General features: G+C 62.1%; 1 protein-coding gene across 1 annotated transcript; it reads right to left on the bottom strand.

Moving 5' to 3' along the window:
- Window positions 1-1,280: 1,280 nt before the first annotated feature.
- On the bottom strand, window positions 1,281-11,024 carry CTSD (cathepsin D). The gene is made up of 9 exons (XM_026004173.2): window positions 10,792-11,024; window positions 8,697-8,856; window positions 6,650-6,773; window positions 6,118-6,236; window positions 4,673-4,899; window positions 3,030-3,152; window positions 2,508-2,652; window positions 2,325-2,423; window positions 1,281-2,232 (listed from the first exon to the last, which is right to left on the bottom strand). The coding sequence occupies exons 1-9, from the start codon at window positions 10,857-10,859 to the stop codon at window positions 2,065-2,067; spliced, it is 1,233 nt and encodes a 410-aa protein (XP_025859958.1). The 5' UTR covers window positions 10,860-11,024; the 3' UTR covers window positions 1,281-2,064.
- Between the last annotated feature and the right edge of the window lie 6,740 nt (window positions 11,025-17,764).

Below are 17,764 nucleotides of genomic sequence, written 5' to 3'. Positions count from 1 at the left end.
GCCCAGAGTCAGAGTCTAGGGTCCAGAGGCTCCCAGCCAGCAGCCCAGGGCAGTCATACTGGTCCTGGGTCCTGCCGGCTGGGGGTCTGGAGGCTTCAGCCTGTGCTCATCTACATAGCATCTCAGGACGGGCAGGGGCATCCAGCTGTGCTTGTCCCTGTGTCCCAGACCAGAGGGGACAGGGTGTGCAGGGTGGAGGTAGCCCTGTGAGGCCAGGCAGGGAGGAGGCACAGGGGGTGTTGGGGAGGGGCTGCCTTCTTCCTGGCGGGCTCTGACTCCAGGCGTCCGCGTGCACAAAGGCTTGGGTGACACTGTCTCCCCAGCAGCCTTGCCAGGTCCTGCAGCTCTGCTCCCTGCTCGTATTTCAAGTGCAGAGAACACAGGGCACATGTTTATGAGCCTCCTTGCAATTCTGCTTGAGTGTTTGTTAAAGGTGCCAGCTGGGGTTCAGTGCTGCGGTGCAGTTCCCTGACCCCTAGGGTCGGGCCAAGGACAGCCACAGCCCTGAAGGCTGAGAAGGCACCAGGATAGCGATGTCTGTCATAGCTGCCATTTCCCTGCCCTTACACCCGCAGGGAGTGGGCTCTAGACAAGAGTCTAGAGCTGCTGATCCCAGAGGGAATTCTATCCCAAGGGCTCACAAACTATTTATCCTTTCAATCCTCCTGGCAGATGCTTCCAAGTATGCCTCAGCGAACTCCCAAGAGGCCAGATCACCAGGGAGGTCGCTGCAGCCCAGGAATCCCGAACTGGGATCCCTGAACCCTGAGACTTCAGGTCCCCAGGTTGGCCTGTCCAACGTCGGCTTGCTTTGCAGAGACGGCATGCAGGTGCCAGCCAGGAGGCCCAGAGGGAGGCAGGTTGCCCACTTGCAATCAGCACTCTGGAGGCTCCTGTCCTAGGCTCTAATGGGGGCTTGGGGGGACCGGGGAAGGCCAGGGCCCCACTGTGGTGGGACACTCCCCAGGGATGCATGGCAGGCACTCACCTGGGCCACGCCCTGAACACTGTGCCCACTGCAGGCCCTGGCAACCTTGCCCAGTCCTGCCCTGCAGCCTCTTGCCAAGGCCACATCCTGCTGGTCACTGCCCCAGGCCTCAGGACCAGCCAGCCCTCCACTGGTGAGGTCCCTTGTGCAGGGCAGGGGGCCTGGGGTCTGGGAGCCAGGGCACCTCCAAACGTTCTCCCCTCGCCTGGCTGTGAGTCAGCTCTTGCAACAACAGCTCACACCAGCCCCACCAGCTCCTTCCCACCAAACACAAAACACGCCAACACAGAAAAAAGAGGCCCAAACAACTGTATTTTCAAGTCAACTTTGGCTCCGGGCCGCTCAAGTGCGGGGAGCTGCAGAGTAGACGGCACCACCCCCTCCCCTCCTTCCCTGACCCTAGACCAGTCAATGCCCTCCTAGCTGGGGTCGAGCTCCAGGATGACCCCAACAGCATCACAAGGCTGGCTTCTGTCCCCTGGCCCGACCCTTCCTGCTCCTGCTCCTTCCTGCTTGTCCTAGGCGTTGGCCGGCCCCTTCCTCGATGGGCCTACACAGGAAGGCGGGTGGGACCAGCAGCACCCAGCTCCCGACCCCAGGCCAGGGGCAGGAGGAACCCAGAAAACAGCCTGGCCCGGGGTGGGGGCTCAGCCCAGAGGTCCTGCCTGGGCAGCCGGGCCCGAAGCACAGACCAGGGGGTGGGGGGGCAGGAGGAGGAACTACTTGGGTGAGGGGTCCTGGGACACACAACTGATCGGCTGCCAAGCCAGGCTGGGGCTTCCAAGTTAGTGAAGGGGCTCCATGCTCTGGATCAGCCTACTGGCTGCTGCCCACACCGCCCCCCCCCCACCCCCATCACACAGACAGACAGATGGGCAGGCGGGCGGGCAGGCAGCATTTCTGTAACCAGGGCTGGGGAAAACCACAGAACAGAACGGCGGGCCCGGCAGGCCGGCGCCTGCAGAGCTGGGTTATGAGTGTGAGTTTGAGCGTGAGTGTGTGTGGCAGGGGCGGCCGGGAGGGTGGGGCAGCTGGCCTCCTCCTGCTGGACTCCTTCCTCTCCAGCGGGCAGGCGGCTAGAGCCTAGTGGCCTGGGCCAGGCCCACCCGGTTCTGGTCCCGGTCGAACACGGTGTAGTAGCAGCCGATGAAGACATCACCCAGGATCCAGAGAGGCCCGCCAGGTGGGGGGATGTCCATGCCCATGAAGCCACTCAAGCAGATGGTCTTCCCGCCTTGTGAAACCTGGGATAGCCAGGGTGGTCAGCACCTGGCCGGTGGCCAGCCCCGCCCCCTGCCCAGCCCAAGGCCCCGCCCCCCAGCCCACTGGTGCTGACCTTCAGTGTATAGTCCTCTGAGGACAGCTTGTAAAGTTTGCCGCCCAGCTTCAGAGTGACATCGGGCAGGGTGGACACCTTCTCACAGGGGATCATGTACTGAGGGAGAGAGAATAGAGCATCTCAGGTGTGGTGTAGGGAGCTGTGGCCCAGGCACCTGCCCATGCTGCCCGGCCCACTCACCTCGCCCTGGATCAAGGGCACAGCTCCGATGGCCTTCTGCAGCTCACGCACCTCATCCACAGGGCCCACTATGAGGGAGGTGCCTGTGTCCACGATGGCCTCACAGCCCCCCTTGCACAGCGTCAGGCTGCTGCCCACATCCACCCTGCGGGGAAGGGGTGTGAACATGCGAGCCTGCATTCAGGGGCTTGACAGGCAGTCCCCTCCTTCAGCCACCCCCCACCTCTGCCACAGTCTTGCTGGAGCTCAAGAGGCCAAGAGCAGGTGACTTGCGAGCCTAGAAGCCACAAGCAGAGGAGGCCCCGAGCCGAGGGCCCAGGGGCTCAGTGGGGCGCCAGGAGGTAGCAATGGACATCTAGGGTTGGTGGGGTGCAGGCTCAGCCTGCCCCATCTCTCCGTCTCCACGCTGGAGCCCCTGCCCCCAAGGGCTGTAGCTAGAGACCTGCTGACGGAGGGCAGCAAGGGTCCCCCACACAAAGCACGCTGCCGGCAGAACCAAGTGGGGCCCCTCCCAGCACTCACTGCTCCATGTGGACCTGCCAGTAGGCCTTGCGGGTGACATTGAGGTAGGACAGGGGGCCCTTGTAGTACTTGGAGTCCGTGCCACCCAGCATCAGCTCACCCCCAGGCTGCGCATTGGGGTCCCTGGGAGAAGAGAAAGCAGAGTCAGCCACTGGCCGTGGGTCCAGCCTGACCGCTGGGCAGGACAAGCACAGGCTGTGGCCAAGTCAGAAGAGGTGGGTAGGGCTGCAGGGATGGAAGCTCCAGAGGGGGCACAAGAAGGGAGAGGACTTCCTCTCCCTGATGGGTGGGGCTCTAATCCCACACCCAGTGTGGCCTGCAGGCCGCACTCCTGCTCAGTTCGCAGAGGCTCCTGGTCTGCCAGCTGAAGGCGGCCAGGGTCAGGCCAGCTGGCAAATGGGGAAGTGAAAGCTAGGAGCCAAGGAAGGGGACCTCATCTGTCAGAGAAAAAAAGAATCCGGGAGGGCTTCCAGGAGGAGGCATTGCGTAGCACCAAGAATTGAGCAAGTTCATTCCTTTCCTAGGGCCTTGTGTCGGGTGTTCCCCAGGATGTCCTCACCCTCACCCAGCTCTCGTGTTCAGCTCACACTCCTCCGGCCTCCTGGCTCCCCTCTAGACTCCGTGTCTGAGCACACCACCTTCCTCCTGGCTGCTCCCCCTCAGAAGCACCAGGCCAAACCCCATCCTCCCTCTACACCTGTGACGTCCAGTTCTTCCCCTGCCTTCACTCCCCTTGCCTCTAAAATCACAGTGTGGAGACCAGACGGCTGCCTCCTGGGTGCTCCCCACACCAGCCATGCCCCATCACCCCCTCATCTAGGGAGCCCTGCGCCTGGGCCTGGCCAATCCCCCGCCCTGGTCCACCTGTGTGGGGCCATCCAGCCTCCCGAGGACAGCTCTGCCTCAAGCAGTGGTGGAGTGTTCACTGCCGAGGGCAGGGGCTGGGCAGGAGGGGAGGGTTTGGGGCTGGCATTTGGCTGGAAGTGCCTGAGGCTGGACCCTGAGGGCAAGTGGTTTGTGGGGTGAGGAGGGGGCATGCAGCATGGTGACAGGCAGCGTGGGCCATCTGCTCACACAGCCCACACCTCCACCCTGGGCACACCCACATCAGGACCTCTAGCACCGCCCTGGGGGGACTGAGGAGCTCCTTCTCCAGGACACTGCACACAGGTCACCCACCCTTCTGTGTGGGGCCACCGGAACACTCGGTGCAGCTGCAGGGGGGTGGCGGTCACCTTCCCTGGAAAGCCCCCAGGTCCCTCACCTCCAGAGATCCTACCACAAGACCAGGGCTCACAGCTTTGTCCCCTCTGGGCTGTCGGTGATCCAGGGGCCACATCAGCCCACCATCAGACCTCGGGAAGGCTGGGCTGACCCAGGAGGAGCTGCCACGACCCCTGACCAGGGTCTGGTTCTGCAGCGGTGAGGCCCACTGTGGGGGAGCCTGGGCCTGCAGCTTGAGCGCCCCAGAGCCTGTCCAGAAAGCCGCCCGCTCGTCTGTCAAGGGGTGGTCAGAATCCCCTCCAGTCACAGCCACAGGTCAGGAGCCGCAGCCTGAGGCCTGGTGTCTGGCGGGCAGCCGGGGAGGCACAGCCCCAGCCCCCTGTGCTCAGCCACACAGCTCTGGGCCCCTCCCACCCCACCTGTTTAAGTAGAAGGAAAAGATGTTCTTCTCCACCAGCTTTTGCTGCATCAGGTTGTCGAAGACAGGCAGCACGTTGTTGACGGAGATGCGGGGGTAGGCCATGCCCAGGATGCCGTCAAACTTGGCCGCGATGAAGGTGATGCCTGGCTGCTTGGTGGCCTCCCCGAAGGTCTGCCTCTCCACCTTGATGCCAGCCAGGCCCGACAGAGCCGACTTACAGGGCACCTGTGGGCCGGGGTGTGGGGGTCAGAGGGCCACGCACCCAGGAGTCAAGACAGAGGACCCCAAAGGAAGGGCTGGCGACGCCAGGTGGGACACAGCTGGGGGCAGAGACGTGGGTGTCCACGGTCGTCAGGACAGAGGGGTAGGCTCCAGAAGAAGGCTCCAGAAGAAGAAAGAAGAAGAAGGGCTCAGCCCTGGTCTTCTGGCCCCACCCAGGCCTGCCCTGGCCCTCGGGCTGTCAGAACCCCATGACCCGACCCCATGACCCAGCTCAGCAGACTCAAGGCCCCACCACCCCTCCCCCACCTGGGACCAGCCAGCCACCAGATAAAGACACAGGGCAGGATGTGGGGACAAACGGCTGTTTGAGGCTGACACCCTGACGCCAGGAGCAGGGAGTGTGCTAGGCAACATCCTGTTTTGGGCCCTCAAAGACAGGAGTAGGGGACTCCATAAGGCAGGTGGGTATAGGGGCTGTGCCCCTGCAGGAAGGTCCCCGGCCACCATGGCCCAGCCCACCCCCCACACAAGGGACAGACCCAGCTGGTTGGACCCTGGCCATGCCCTGCCGCCTTCCGGTCTGGCTCGGGCTGGGAGGGGGCTGTGCTCTGCCCTGTTCCAGACCCTTCCAGGTAAGTGGCACCCCAAGAGATCACAGAGGTGCAAGCAGAACCCTTAAGGGCCTGCCTACCACCCGCCTCACCCCAAACAGTCTCGGCTGCAGGCAGGGTGTGCAGCAGGCCATCCAGCGTCCTTGACAAGGGCTCCTGGCATGTCTCTGCCCTCCCCGACCCCAAGTCCTCAGGCAGTGGCGGGACCCTGTCCGTGTCCCCAGGCCTAGCCCACAGGGCCCAGCAGGCACCTCAAACCCAAGGCATCATAACAGAAGCCAGGCCCCTTGGACTGGCTCTTCCGCCCACCGGCTGGCTGCTAACCACTCCCCAGGTCCTGGTCCCGGACTCCCACCTGCAGCTCTCATGCCCACATCCTGGTGGCCCCACTCTCCCCTATAGCCCTCCTGGCCGTCCCCACACCCCGAGACACGGGGCCAGCTCTGCTCCCAAGGCCTGCCCAGCGCAGCCCACCAGGCTCTTCAGCTCCAGCCTTCGCTCAAGCTGTCTCTGCCATCCTGGCTCAGCTGCCCTGCCTCGGGCTGGGGCCGGGGTCGCCAAGCCGTCTGAGCACCCCCCGGGCCCAGAGGCAGCCTCACCGCAGACTCACCGACACGGTGTCCTGGCTCAGGTACCCAGAGAGGCTGCCCGAACCGTAGTGGATGTCGAAGGATGTGCCATTCTTCACATATGTGCTGGACTTGCCGCTGTTGTACTTGTGGTGGATCCCTGTGCCAGCCAGAAGCCCATTAGCTCGCTGCCCTGGCCAGGCCCTGGCCACCAGCTATGGGGCCCCCAACCAAGCCACTCCCCCAGTGTTGGGGGGACCCGTGACCCCCCAGCCTTGGTCTCAGCCAGCACCGGTCTGCCCCATCCTTGGAAGAGAGGCAGGCTGGCACAAACCGGTTCACCCAGAAAGTGGGGTGCCCTGCGGCAGGGTGGAGGGTCCAGGCCTGGCTGGTGTGGCTCAGAGGCAGAAGTCATATGGTGTCCAAGAAGGGCTGAGGCAAGGCCACTGAGAGCCCCAGACCTGCCCTGCTGGCCCCAGAGCCTTGGGGGGAGCACACGCCCGTGTGAGGTGGGGGCCGGGTACCAGTCTCTGCCTGCCTCCTCTGGCCCCACAAGGCTGCACCCTGACTCACAGCAGGCGATGTCCAGCAGCTTGCAGTGGATTGAGGGGACCCACAGGTTGGAGGAGCCGGTGTCAAAGACGACCGTGAAGCACTGCGGGGGTGTCCCAATGCCGATCTCGCCGTAGTACTGGGCCTGGCAGGGGAGCAGGGTCCATCAAGGCTGCGCAGGGAGGGCACCCATGTCCCCAGAGGGCCTAAGAAGGAGCCGGACTCCGGGAGACTCAAGACAGAGAAGGGACACCCAAGGTCCAGACCTATTGCTGCTGACTACACCCTCCGTCCCTCCCCAGCCCTTGGTCCTCATACCCTTGGGCACTTGGAATTCCCAGGCCCCTGGGCACAGCTCCACTCCTGTCTGACCACAGCAGGGTGGCGGAGGACCACCCCTTTGAGAGATGAAAGCAGCAGTCACATCAGCTGGTCCTCCCTGAAACTTGGAAGACCCCTCTGTCTCAGCTCCCCGGGGCCCCAGCAGGGAAGACTTCCTCCTCACGATGGGGGCCACATCATTCTCTCCCTGCCCTTGCCCCATAGGGTCAAACCTGGAGGACTTCTAGGTTGAGGCGTTGGTGGCCAAAGGAAGGAGGAGGTACATCCTGGAGGCTGGAAATGTAGGCTCAATCTCTCACTACCTACACTCTATATTCACTAGTCTGGGCCTCAGTTTCTCCATTGGCACACGGAGGAGGAGGGCAGCCTGGGAGAAGCCCCAGGTACTGACCCACGGCTCAGGAGAGCATGAAGGGGGCACAAGACCCCCTGAGCCTCAAAGGGAAACCCCATCTTTAGGTGCTCTCGCAGGTCAGAGAACACAGGCACTTGAATGTGAGATGTGAGCACTGCCTGCCTGGGCACCCCCTCTCCGGGGAGGGAGACTGGGCCCAGGTCACCATGGGATTCCAGGTCCAATCCCAGCCAAGAATCTCTCTCCTGCCACTTGGCTCCAGGGAGGGCCAGCAGCTGCTGTCTCATGACCTCGCAGAAGTGTCCAGATTTGGGGGGGCTGGGGGATGACTCAGCGAATCTCCGTGTGTGCCTATGTGTGTACACATGTGCTTGAGCTGGGGGATCAGGAACTGGTCAGTCAGGCCTCGAGGCAGGTGCTCCCCCGCCCTCCCCCCTCCGCCCCCCGGGGGCAAGTCACATGCCTATGAGGCCATAGCTTCCTAGCACCGTTGGGGCTCTGGCCAGACAGGTCACAGGGCACGGCCCCCTGTCCCAAACCCAGGTGGACCAGAGCTAGGTCCTCGCCTATCAGGGGTAGCCCTAGGGCTGCCAGGCTGGGTCCCAGGGCCTGATCCCAGAGTTGGGACCAGGCTGACCCAACCCCAGCTTACTATGGGGCTTACAAAATATCCCACCTCGAGCCTGTCTGCCCCTCCAGGAGCACCGGGCATGATCAGGGCTGGCCACTGACCAAAGAGGAAGAAAAGAAAGCAGGACTGGGTCATGGGTGGCTCCAAGCCTTCCAGCAGGACAGGCAAAAACAAAAAAAGCTCCAGAGCAGATGGTTATTTATGCCTGGGCAGGCAGGCCAGGTGACCCGAGCTCAAGGACCCTGCAGCCTCTGAGGGCCTGGGTCTGATTTAGGCTCCTCTACCCCCAGGGCTCATGGCCCTGGACACAGCTTGCTTATCCTTAGAGAGTTACCCTGTTCCCCACTCCTGCAGGCTGGCCTCAGGAACGAGACGACTCCTGATGTTAATGGTCAGTAATACGCACTGGGGGATGTCACAGCACGGGGGGAGCCCCGGACACCCCACCTGTCCTCCCAGCCCCCACAGGACCAGGTCCAGCAGGGGGACACAAATGGGAGTCCTAGGGAGGGGGCGGGGCCAGGAGGGGAGAGCGTGGCTAAGCAAAGGCCCCACCCCTCCCTGGGCAGGTGAATCCTGCAGAGCCACAGGTGAATCCTGCAGAGCCACAGGTGGCTGGAGGCTGAGAAGAGTGTTTCCTGGTTGCCCATACAGAACTTTCCCTAAAAGCCATCTCCTGCCGGAATCACTGTTAGTTGCCAGCCCAGTCCCCGCCCCAAGCGGACAACCCCCATACTCACGTCCATGTAGTTCCTGAGCATCTCAGGAATGGGTCCCCCAGTCACTGCGGGCGCCCCCTGGGCATACTTTGAAATGGGGCCCTTGGCAATCAGATCCTCCACGGGGCCCCCCAACTCTGTCATGGTCCGGCGGACAGAGGTGAACTTGTGCAGAGGGATTCTGTGGAGAAGAAGGGGCAGGGTTCATCAGGGCTCCCAGCTTCCCCAGGTCTGCTCTGTACCCCCACCCACTCTCAGCCACTGGCAGTTCCAGAAGCACCCCCCACCCCTTGTCCCCACTGTGCCCGCTCAGGTCTCTTCTGGGACAGCGGCCTGCAGGGTCCGTTGGGGCATCAGTGTCACCTCTGCCCAAAGCCCTCTGAGGTGACCCATCCACTCGGCCCTCGGGAATCATGGTGCTCTCCACACAGACCCCACGCAGACATGCCCTCAGTTTCCCTGTGTGCCTTCCCGGGCTGGCTCTCGCCTGGCCATTGGACAGGTATTCAATGCTACCACGTCTGAGAAGTCCTCCTTGGCCATCCTTCAACGTGACCCTGTCTCCCTCCAGAGCCTTTGCCAATGCAGTAGTGAATCCATTTCCTGCTGGCGTGTCCTCTGCCCTCTCACGGTGCAGACCCCAGGAAGGCAATGACTGCGCTGGAGTGCAGGGGGTCTGTGCCTTCAGGTCTGCCTTCCTCTGAGACATTCCATGGCACCCCCACTGCGAGCCCCTGCCTCCCAGCCTTGGCGGTCAGCCTGGGCAGAAAGAGCCAGGGGTTGAGGTCAGGTGCCCGGGGTCCCTCCCCTGGCCTGCATCCTTGGCTCCTCCCGGGTTTCAGCTGGCACCCCGCTCCGACGGGTGCAGGAGGCGGGTCGGGAAAGCACCCCAGAGCACATGCAGACAGCTGGATGAAAGGTCCTCCCAGCCCAGGGGTTTTGGGAGTTCAAGGTCACAGGTGGCCCTTCCTGGCAAGCCCAGGGCGTGCTTCAGGAAGATGGGACTCTTGCCTAAGACCTGGTAGGCTGGAAGAGTCCAAGGTTCTTGCCTGGGTGAAGGGGACACGCCCTCCTATAACCCAGGCATTGATGCCATTGGTCCCACACGTCTTGGAAGAGGTGTGTAGGGCTCTGCTTTGTCTGCCCCACATGGCGGCAGACTCGGTTCCCCACAGCCACCAGCCCTGGGGGGTGGGAGGTGGGGGTCCTGTGGGTGGCAGCAGGGTAGGCTCAGCCCTGCAGCTGCATCCTCACAAAGACTCCATTTGGGGCGACGTGCCCCCAAGCCAAGCCCGTGGTGAAGCCCACGCAGGACAGCCCTTTGGCAAGGCTGAGTCCCACTCAGCCCCCAGCCAGCTCTCACGGCCCTGTGGCCTCACCCACCTGCGCACGGGCCAAAGGCCCACAGCAGAGGTGGAAGGATGCTTTCCCAGGCCAGGCACACAGGCCCCTGGGGGGCAAGAGTGGGTGCGGGAGCAGGAGGGGCTGGCCCACTGCACCCTCCCCCACCTGGGAAAGCAGGCTGCCTTGCACGAGTGGGAGGGGGGTGGCGCCAGTCCTCAGGCTGCCCTGATGCAGTCCCGGGCGCTGCCCTGATGCAGGCCCCCCGCAGGCCCCGTACAGGGGACGGGCCTCCAGGCCCAGGAAGGCGCGGTCCCTGCAGGGGCGGGCGGTGCCGGCGGGGACGCCTGGTGCAGCCCGCCCCGGCCGGCGCTCACCCGGCCCCAGCCCCTGTCCCCGGCTAGCTCCCCTCTGTCTCCCAAACACTTGGGGGCCCCCAAGGTCAGAGGGGGTCCGGCCGAGCCCTGCGCTAGGAGCCCCTGGGTCCGCCCGAGTGTGACCACGCCCAACTGACAGCTGGCGGCGGGGGGGCGAGGGACGCACACCGGGTCTCTAGACTTGCACCCGCGGGGCCCGGAGGGCGCGTACTGCAACCCCACCTGTGCCGGGGGGCTCGGTCAGCCTGGGTCCCCGCATCCTCGCTCCTGCAGCCTCCTGCCCCCCGGGGCTGACTCCGAGGCGGGGAGAAGAGGGCCGCGGGGGGGCGGGAGCCCTGGACGAGGCCCCGCGAGGCGCACGGCGGCACCCGGGGCGCGCGGGGGTCGCAGGGACTCACCTGACCAGCGCGGCGGCGGGCGCGGCCAGCAGGCCGAGGACGAGCAGCAGCAGGCTGGGGGGCTGCATGGTGGCGGCGGCCGGGTCGGAGCGCAGCGCCGCGAGGTCGTGCGCTTATAGCCGGGATGACGGCGCAGTTGCGGAGTCAGCTGACCGCACTGTTTGCAACCGGGCGGGTCACGCGGGCCGCGGCCGGCGTGCGCGGGGCGGGGCCGAGGCGGGGCCATCCGGGCCGGGCCCCCGCCGGGTCCGCGCACGGCGCTCGGGGGCGCGCACGCCGGCTCCCCGGCTCCGGGACCGCCCGCCCCGCCCCGCCCCGCCCCGCCCCGCCCGCCCCGCCCGCGCGCGGCCTTGGGGGTGCGCTGCTGCCGCCGCGGTCGCGGGGACCCGGCGGGGCACTCGGGACGGCGGCAGCCGGGGGGCCCCGGAGCGCGGGCTCCTCCCCGCACCACACTCGCGGGCTGGGCGCCGCGTGAGGCCCCGCAGTCCTTCCCGGGCCCGGCCTCCCTCTCCACGCCCCTCCTCGCACCTGCTGCACCGTCTGCCCACGCCCCTCCTCGCACCTGCTGCACCACCCTGGCTCATTCCCCCCGAGCCTCTTCCTTCCCACTCTTCCTTCAATCCTGGGGATCGCCAGGGCTTCACCCTCCGTCTCCCCCCTTCCACCTCCCCGAGCAGCGCCCGTCTGACCCTCCTTGGGCAGCCCTGGGTCGTCTTTCCCCTGGGGGCCCACTGCCCCTTCCAGGTCCCCACTCCAGGGATGCTGCGCCGCGGGGTCAGATAAGGAGCCAGGTCTCTCACCTCCAAGTCTGGGCTCCTTTGCACCGGCCTCGGGAGAGAGTGAGTCCCTCCCTGGAGCCAGTGCTCAGACCTGCTGAGGCCACAGTGAGCCACTGCCCACCTCCCCTAGTCACTAGTGATGTCCAGCTTGCTGCCGCAGGGACGGGCCCATCCACTTGTCCAGCCCCAGTTCCAGCCAGAGGAGGGGCAGGCATGCAGGAGGAAGGGAGTTCAGGCAGGTCACTTCAGAGAGAGTCCATGTGGCGAAGGAAGTTAATCAGGGAAATGTGCTAGGAAGTGGCCTTGGTTGGGAGCAGGCCTCTCTGGGGAGCTGGCATGTGAGCAGGAGGTGAACACTAGAGAACCCTCACCAAGGGCACTTCTTGAGTGATGCTGCAGCTACCTCACTTGGACGGGGTGAACCGGTTCAGTGGCCCACAACAGGCAGACTGGGATTCCCATCTTTTCTGTGACCACCATGTATGCTGGGTTCACCTGGTGTGGTTCTGGGTGTGAGGGCTAGAGCCAGGACCAACCAGACAAACTCCCTGCCTTCCGAATCAGACCCTGGGTGCCCAGGTCCTTGGCTGTGCTCCAGGCAGGCCCCACAGTGGAAGCTCTGCATGGAGCATTATCACCTCCCTCCTGGCAAGCTGCTATCTCACATGCATCATTTGGGGTCTGGATGGGCTGGATACCACAAACACTTGAAGCTGGTCCCAGCTGGCGTCCCCCTGGGTCCCCAGCACCCACTAGACCATGCGTGTCCTACGATGCTCAGATACAGATGTATGAGAAAGTACACCTTCAGAGAGGCCCATCTGCTTCTTCCACAGAAGCCCTTACAAGGCCAGCAAAGCTACCGGAGGGTGTGTCAGAGAGGTCACAGGGTGATCTGGCAGTCAGCTGTATCTGGCTGGGGCAGGTGCCACTGAGGCTGAGACCCTGGGCTTTCCCCCAAAGATAGTGGGGGCTGCCGAGAAGGGACCCCTCATGGCCTAAAGCCATGGCTGGACACATGGCAGGAGAGACCATGTGTCCAGCCGTCCCGTGCAGAGCAAGGACATTGTTTCTGTGCTGTTCCCATGACCCCCCAGCACCCAGAGCAGGGCCTGGCATGAAGTGGCTGTTGGACAGTGATGTGTGGGAGAGACACATGAGCCCCCTAGACCCTGGCTTGTGCCCCCTCCAAAGCTGTTGGCCCCGAGCAATGCTCAGCGTCCCTGGCTGGCTTCCATGCTCCTTCCCCCAAGGCTCTCAGGGTTGCCCTGATTCCCTACCTCTTTAACACCCAGGAGAGCCTTGGGGTGGAAAGGGAGTAGGAGAGGCTACCCCCAACCCTGCAGCTGCTCCCCAAAGAGCAGCCCAGGGCTCCCTCCCCGGTGGGCAGTGCTACAGGCCATGACTGCATAGGCTGGGGTGTGGGCTGTGCTGGGCCTCCACTGGCTGGCACCAGACAAAGCCGTGTTCCCATATTACACAGCTGCTCTGGCCTGGGGCCTGTGGTCCCTGAATTCCTGTAGCCTCAGTGAGGTGCAGAGGTCCCAAAGAGCACCCTGTCCCCTGCCCCTGCCAAATGTGGTGCAAGGCCAGGAAGAGGTACCCACCCCTGCTGGACCAAGGGCAGTGGGCCCAGAATACAACCACAGGGCTTATGGGCATGCCAGTGCCCACTGACCGGGGGCCCCAGGGCACACCTGCTGGGAACAGGGCTCCTTAAGTCAGTTCAGCAGGTGTGAGGGTCCCAGAAAGCTGAATCCAGTGAGGAGCCCGGTGTCTCTGGCACCTAGTGGTGGCCGCCAGAGGATGTCCAGCCTAACCCTTGACTCTCTAGTAGGGAGAACCAAGGTCCAGATGGGTAGGGTAGGCATGGGTGAGTCAGGGGAGGAGAATGGGTTAGAAGCCATTTCTCACCTCCACTCCCAACGCCTCGTGGTCAGCCCCCCTGGGAGTCTGTGTACCCCTGTGTCTTTCCCCGACACAACTATCCAACACCGGCCATATGCCAGGCACTGCTCTGGGTGCTGAGAAAATGCCAGGGGATCAGAGGCAGACAGTGGACAGGAGGAGCAGGTTGCAATGAAAGGTGATGGGTCAGCTCACTGGGCAAGAGCAGACTGAGCACGCTGGGCGGGGGCAGAGGGGTCACCCTGCAGGGCCCTGAGCAGATGCAGAGGAGGGCCTGGACCAGCATCACCCCACTGTTCTGAGAAGGGGCAGGGGCAGGGGTTGCCAGGGGACAGCAGGAGGCTGAGGTGCCTGGGCCAGTGCGGATGGTGTTTGGGTCAGGGTGGTGGTTGAGGAGGCGGTGAGAAGCCGCCAGATTCTGCATTTCTGAGGCCAGGCCAGTAGGATTTTGTGATGGACTGGACAGTGGTCTGTGATAGAGGGGTCAGTACTGACTCAGGTCTGTGCAAAATATCCGAGGGAAGGCCTGTTACTGGCAGAGACAGGAAGTGATGCAGGGGGAGGGGATCTGGGAGGAAGACCAGGAGCTCAGTTTTGGGTGGGTCAGGTTGAGGTCATGCCTGTCAGATGTGCAAGGGGCACTGTGGAGAGGCAGCAGCTCTGGGACCTGGGGGTTGTGGTTGGGGGCAACCAGAGCTGAGTGTAGACAGAGATGAGGAGGGCCTCTCAACTTTGAGAAGTGGGGGACTCGACAGGGAATGGCGACAGAGACTGAGCCTGAGCCACTCTGGATGGAAGAGACCAAGAAAGGAGAGCCTGGAAGCCAGGCAAAGAACCGTTCAAGGAGGCTCTGCATGGACTGGGTGGAGGATGAGACTGCATGCCAACCACTGGATTTAGCAATCTGACCTTGAGGGGAGCACTTTCAGGGAGAGGCTGGGTGTAAGGACCCAATGACAAAGACAGTGTGGCATTGACATTGCAGTCACAAGTAGACGTCCAGAACAGGGGAGTCGCACACATGGAAGACAATCTTCTCCATCAACAGACAGGAGGCCGGGAGGATGTCAATCCCTCCTTCACACCCTACACAGCCTTCAGTTCCAGGTGGATCGGAGACTTGAACGCCAATGGGAACTGCTGTAGAGAGAAGACAAAGGGGAATGTCTTCACAAGCTCGGAATCATGAATTTAACTGATGCATATTTGTTGTTTAAGGAGAAAACACAAAAAAGTGCCAAACTTGAAAGAGACACTGTCAAGATAACAAAACAACCTGCAGATGGAAGAACATTTTTAAAAGGCACGCCTCTGGTAAAGGACTGACTTCCAAAATACTGGAGGATCTCTTAAAACTAGACAGTAAGAAAATGAACAGTCCGCTAAAAAATGGGCCAGTGGCCTGGATGAGCACCACACCAGAGACACGCAGAGGGTAAAGAAGCACACGAGAAGATGCTCATGCCACGTAGGAAATGCACATCAAAACTACAAGACCCCACTATACACCTGCTAGGGCCAGAATCCAGCCCTTGACAGCCCGAACTGCTGGTGAAGACGTGGAGCAACGGGGACCGTCATGTCCACTGTTGGTGGGGACGCAGGATGGTGCAGCTGCTCTGGGCACGTATTGAACATCCATGCACATTCCATCCAGCCACCGTGCTCCTTGGTACTCACCCGAAGGAGGCAAAGACTCATGTCCACACGCAAACCCGCACATTGATGCTTATAGAAGCTGTATCATAAACACCACACGTGGAAGCAGCCAAGAGGCCCTTCAGCAGGTGATGGACGAACTGTGGTCCATTCAGCACAAAAAGGAAGTGAGCCATGAAGCCCTGAAGGTTCACGGAGGCATCTTAGGTGCGTCTCCCTAATCGAAGGAAGCCACATGCTGTGTGATTCTAACTCTGTGACATCCCAGAAAATGCAAAATTATGGAGATAGTAGCGAGATCCCTGGTTACCAGGGGTTCAGGAAGGGAAGGGGGAGGGCGGAACAGGAGGAGCACAGGTTTTTGGGGCAGGGAAACTGTGTGGAATGTGCATGGTGGATGCAGGACTTTGTACACTTGTCCAAACCTCTGAAATGCAGAGCAAGGAGTGAACCCTGATATCAGAGATGGACTTTGGTTAATAATAGAACAATATTGGCTTGCCAACTTTGACAGCCACCAACGAGAAACATTAGTTGCGGGGAAATTATGAACATATGAAGGATGGGTTTACGGGAACTCTACCCTCAGCCAATTGTTCTGTAAATATAAACCTGTTCTAGAAATTAAAGTTTGTTAATAGAGAGAAGCACCAATCTCTCCTAGGGGAAAAAGGATAAATTAGACCGCATTAAAATGAATAACTTCTGTTCCTCAAAAAATACTGAATTAAGAGTGAAAAGGCAAGTCATGGTGAGAGAAAATGTATTCTCATTACTTTTTTAGTATATGTGCTGCCGAAGCGAGCACACGTATTCTCATTACACGTATGTGGCAACTACAAACCTGTAAGACGGCGGACAACCCAACAGAAAGGGAAACAATCCCTGGGACTTGACCAGCACTTCGCACACACACAGAGGAAACCCGGCTGTCAGTAAACCCACGAACCAGTGCTTGTCCCTACTCCCGTCAGCGATGTGTGCAGATTCGAGTCCGGGTCCGCACCCCGCACGCCTGTGGGGGTGGCTGTAGTGGAGACACTGGAAAACCCCAGCTGTGGTCAGGAACACAGAGCAGTTGGCCCGTGCCGGCCCAAGGGATGGAAAATCGTGTGGCCTGTCCACTAATGCTGGTCCCGGGTTGTCCTTGGCCACTGGCACCTCTTCTAGGCACACACCCAACTGAAATGCACCCAGCCACTGAGGCAGGGACGAGAATGCGCATGCAGTGCTGTTGACAGCAGCCCCAACAGGAAAGCTCCCTAGAGCCTGGAGAAGCTCGTCCCCAGGACCGTAGAAGGGATGAATGATTAGTGGCAGGTGCACACAGGGGAGGCTCAGAGCCTTGAGAATGAATGAACTACCTCCGCACCCACTGCCATGAACCCCGCAAACACTGCTGGGCACTGCGCCTGAAGCCTTTCTCTCCCTTTCCCCGAGCCCATCCATTCAAGAGGGAGGCAGGCGGGGGCTCCTGCTGGCTCTTCTCTGCCCTGGCCCCCCTGCCCCAGGCCTGGGTGTCCCCAGGAGTCTCCGAGACCCCCACAGCCTCCAGTGCAAAGCGGGCTGCAAAGTGCCTGTCATTCCTCACTGGCGCTCTGCACCTGTGGCTTCCTGGGTACCCCAGAGGGAGAAGGGGGGTCTGCAGGCCCTGAGCGCAGCCCCAGAGCTGAGGGTGATGTGCCAAAGGGCAGAACCCCAGGGAGAGGATGGGGCAGGAAGTGGTTTCTCACCAGGTCCTCCCACGAGGCTGCAAGAGAGCAGCTGAGATGCTGAGTCATGCCTGCCCCCACTGTCCTGCCCCACCCTCCTCCTGGGCCTGAGTCACCCCACACTCAGCCCTCAGAGCCGGCCACTCCGGCCCTTAGAAGGAAGGTGAGGGTGCAGTGCCCTGGGGCCCCAGCCACAGGCCCAGGCTATTAGTTCTGCTAGGGCTGCACAAGAGGCCTTGTGAGGGAATTAGCTTCGCGTCAGCTGACCTTGGACAGCTGGTGGGGGAGGGTGGGAGTGGCTGGCACAGTTAGGGCAGGGGAAGGGTGCCCAGGCACAGGTAGAAGGAGTGAGAGTGGGGATGCCCAGGTACAGGTGGAAGGAGTGGGGGTGGAGATGCCCAGGTACAGGTGGAAGGAGTGGGGGTGCCCAGGTACAGGTGGAAGGAGTGGGGGTGCCTGGGCACAGGTGGAAGGAGTGAAGGTGCCCCGGCATAGGTGGAAGGAGGGTGGGTGGGGGTGCCTGGGCACAGGTGGAAGGAGGAGGGGTGCCTGGGCACAGTTAGGTCCCAGTGGCTCACAGGCCCTCTGGGCTATACATTCCAGCTCCAAGAGTTGAGCCCTGAGTCTGGCCTTTCTCTATCACAGCTGCCCCAGGGAAATGGCTGAGGGGCTGGCAGCCACGTGGGACCCTTAGGGGCCCCCAGGAGCCCCCCGGTCTAGGCCCTCCCTCAGCAGCCCCAATGCAGAGCTTGCAGTGTCCCTGAGCCTGGAATGGGTGCAAGCTCTTTATCCTATCAAAACCCACTGTCCTGGAGGGTGCCAGCCACTGTGCTACACACTGGGAGTGAACAAGACAGATGTGGACCTGCCTTCTTGGGGCAACTAGAACCGAACCAAGTCCTTCAGCAATAAATG

The sequence above is a fragment of the Vulpes vulpes genome, chromosome 5 (assembly GCF_048418805.1).
Source record: "Vulpes vulpes isolate BD-2025 chromosome 5, VulVul3, whole genome shotgun sequence".
Taxonomy (NCBI): domain Eukaryota; kingdom Metazoa; phylum Chordata; class Mammalia; order Carnivora; family Canidae; genus Vulpes; species Vulpes vulpes.
This window is presented reverse-complemented; position numbering and strand designations above follow the sequence as displayed.

Bases quoted from the DNA above. Each gene is read 5' to 3' on its own strand.
- CTSD (XM_026004173.2), bottom strand. From the start codon at position 10,859: ATGCAGCCCCCCAGCCTGCTGCTGCTCGTCCTCGGCCTGCTGGCCGCG. The intron at 2,653-3,029 runs GTGAGTGCTGGG...CCTTCCCCGCAG, and splicing joins TGGCAGGTCCACATGGAGCA to GGTGGATGTGGGCAGCAGCC. The intron at 2,424-2,507 runs GTGAGTGGGCCG...TCTCTCCCTCAG, and splicing joins TGCCCTTGATCCAGGGCGAG to TACATGATCCCCTGTGAGAA.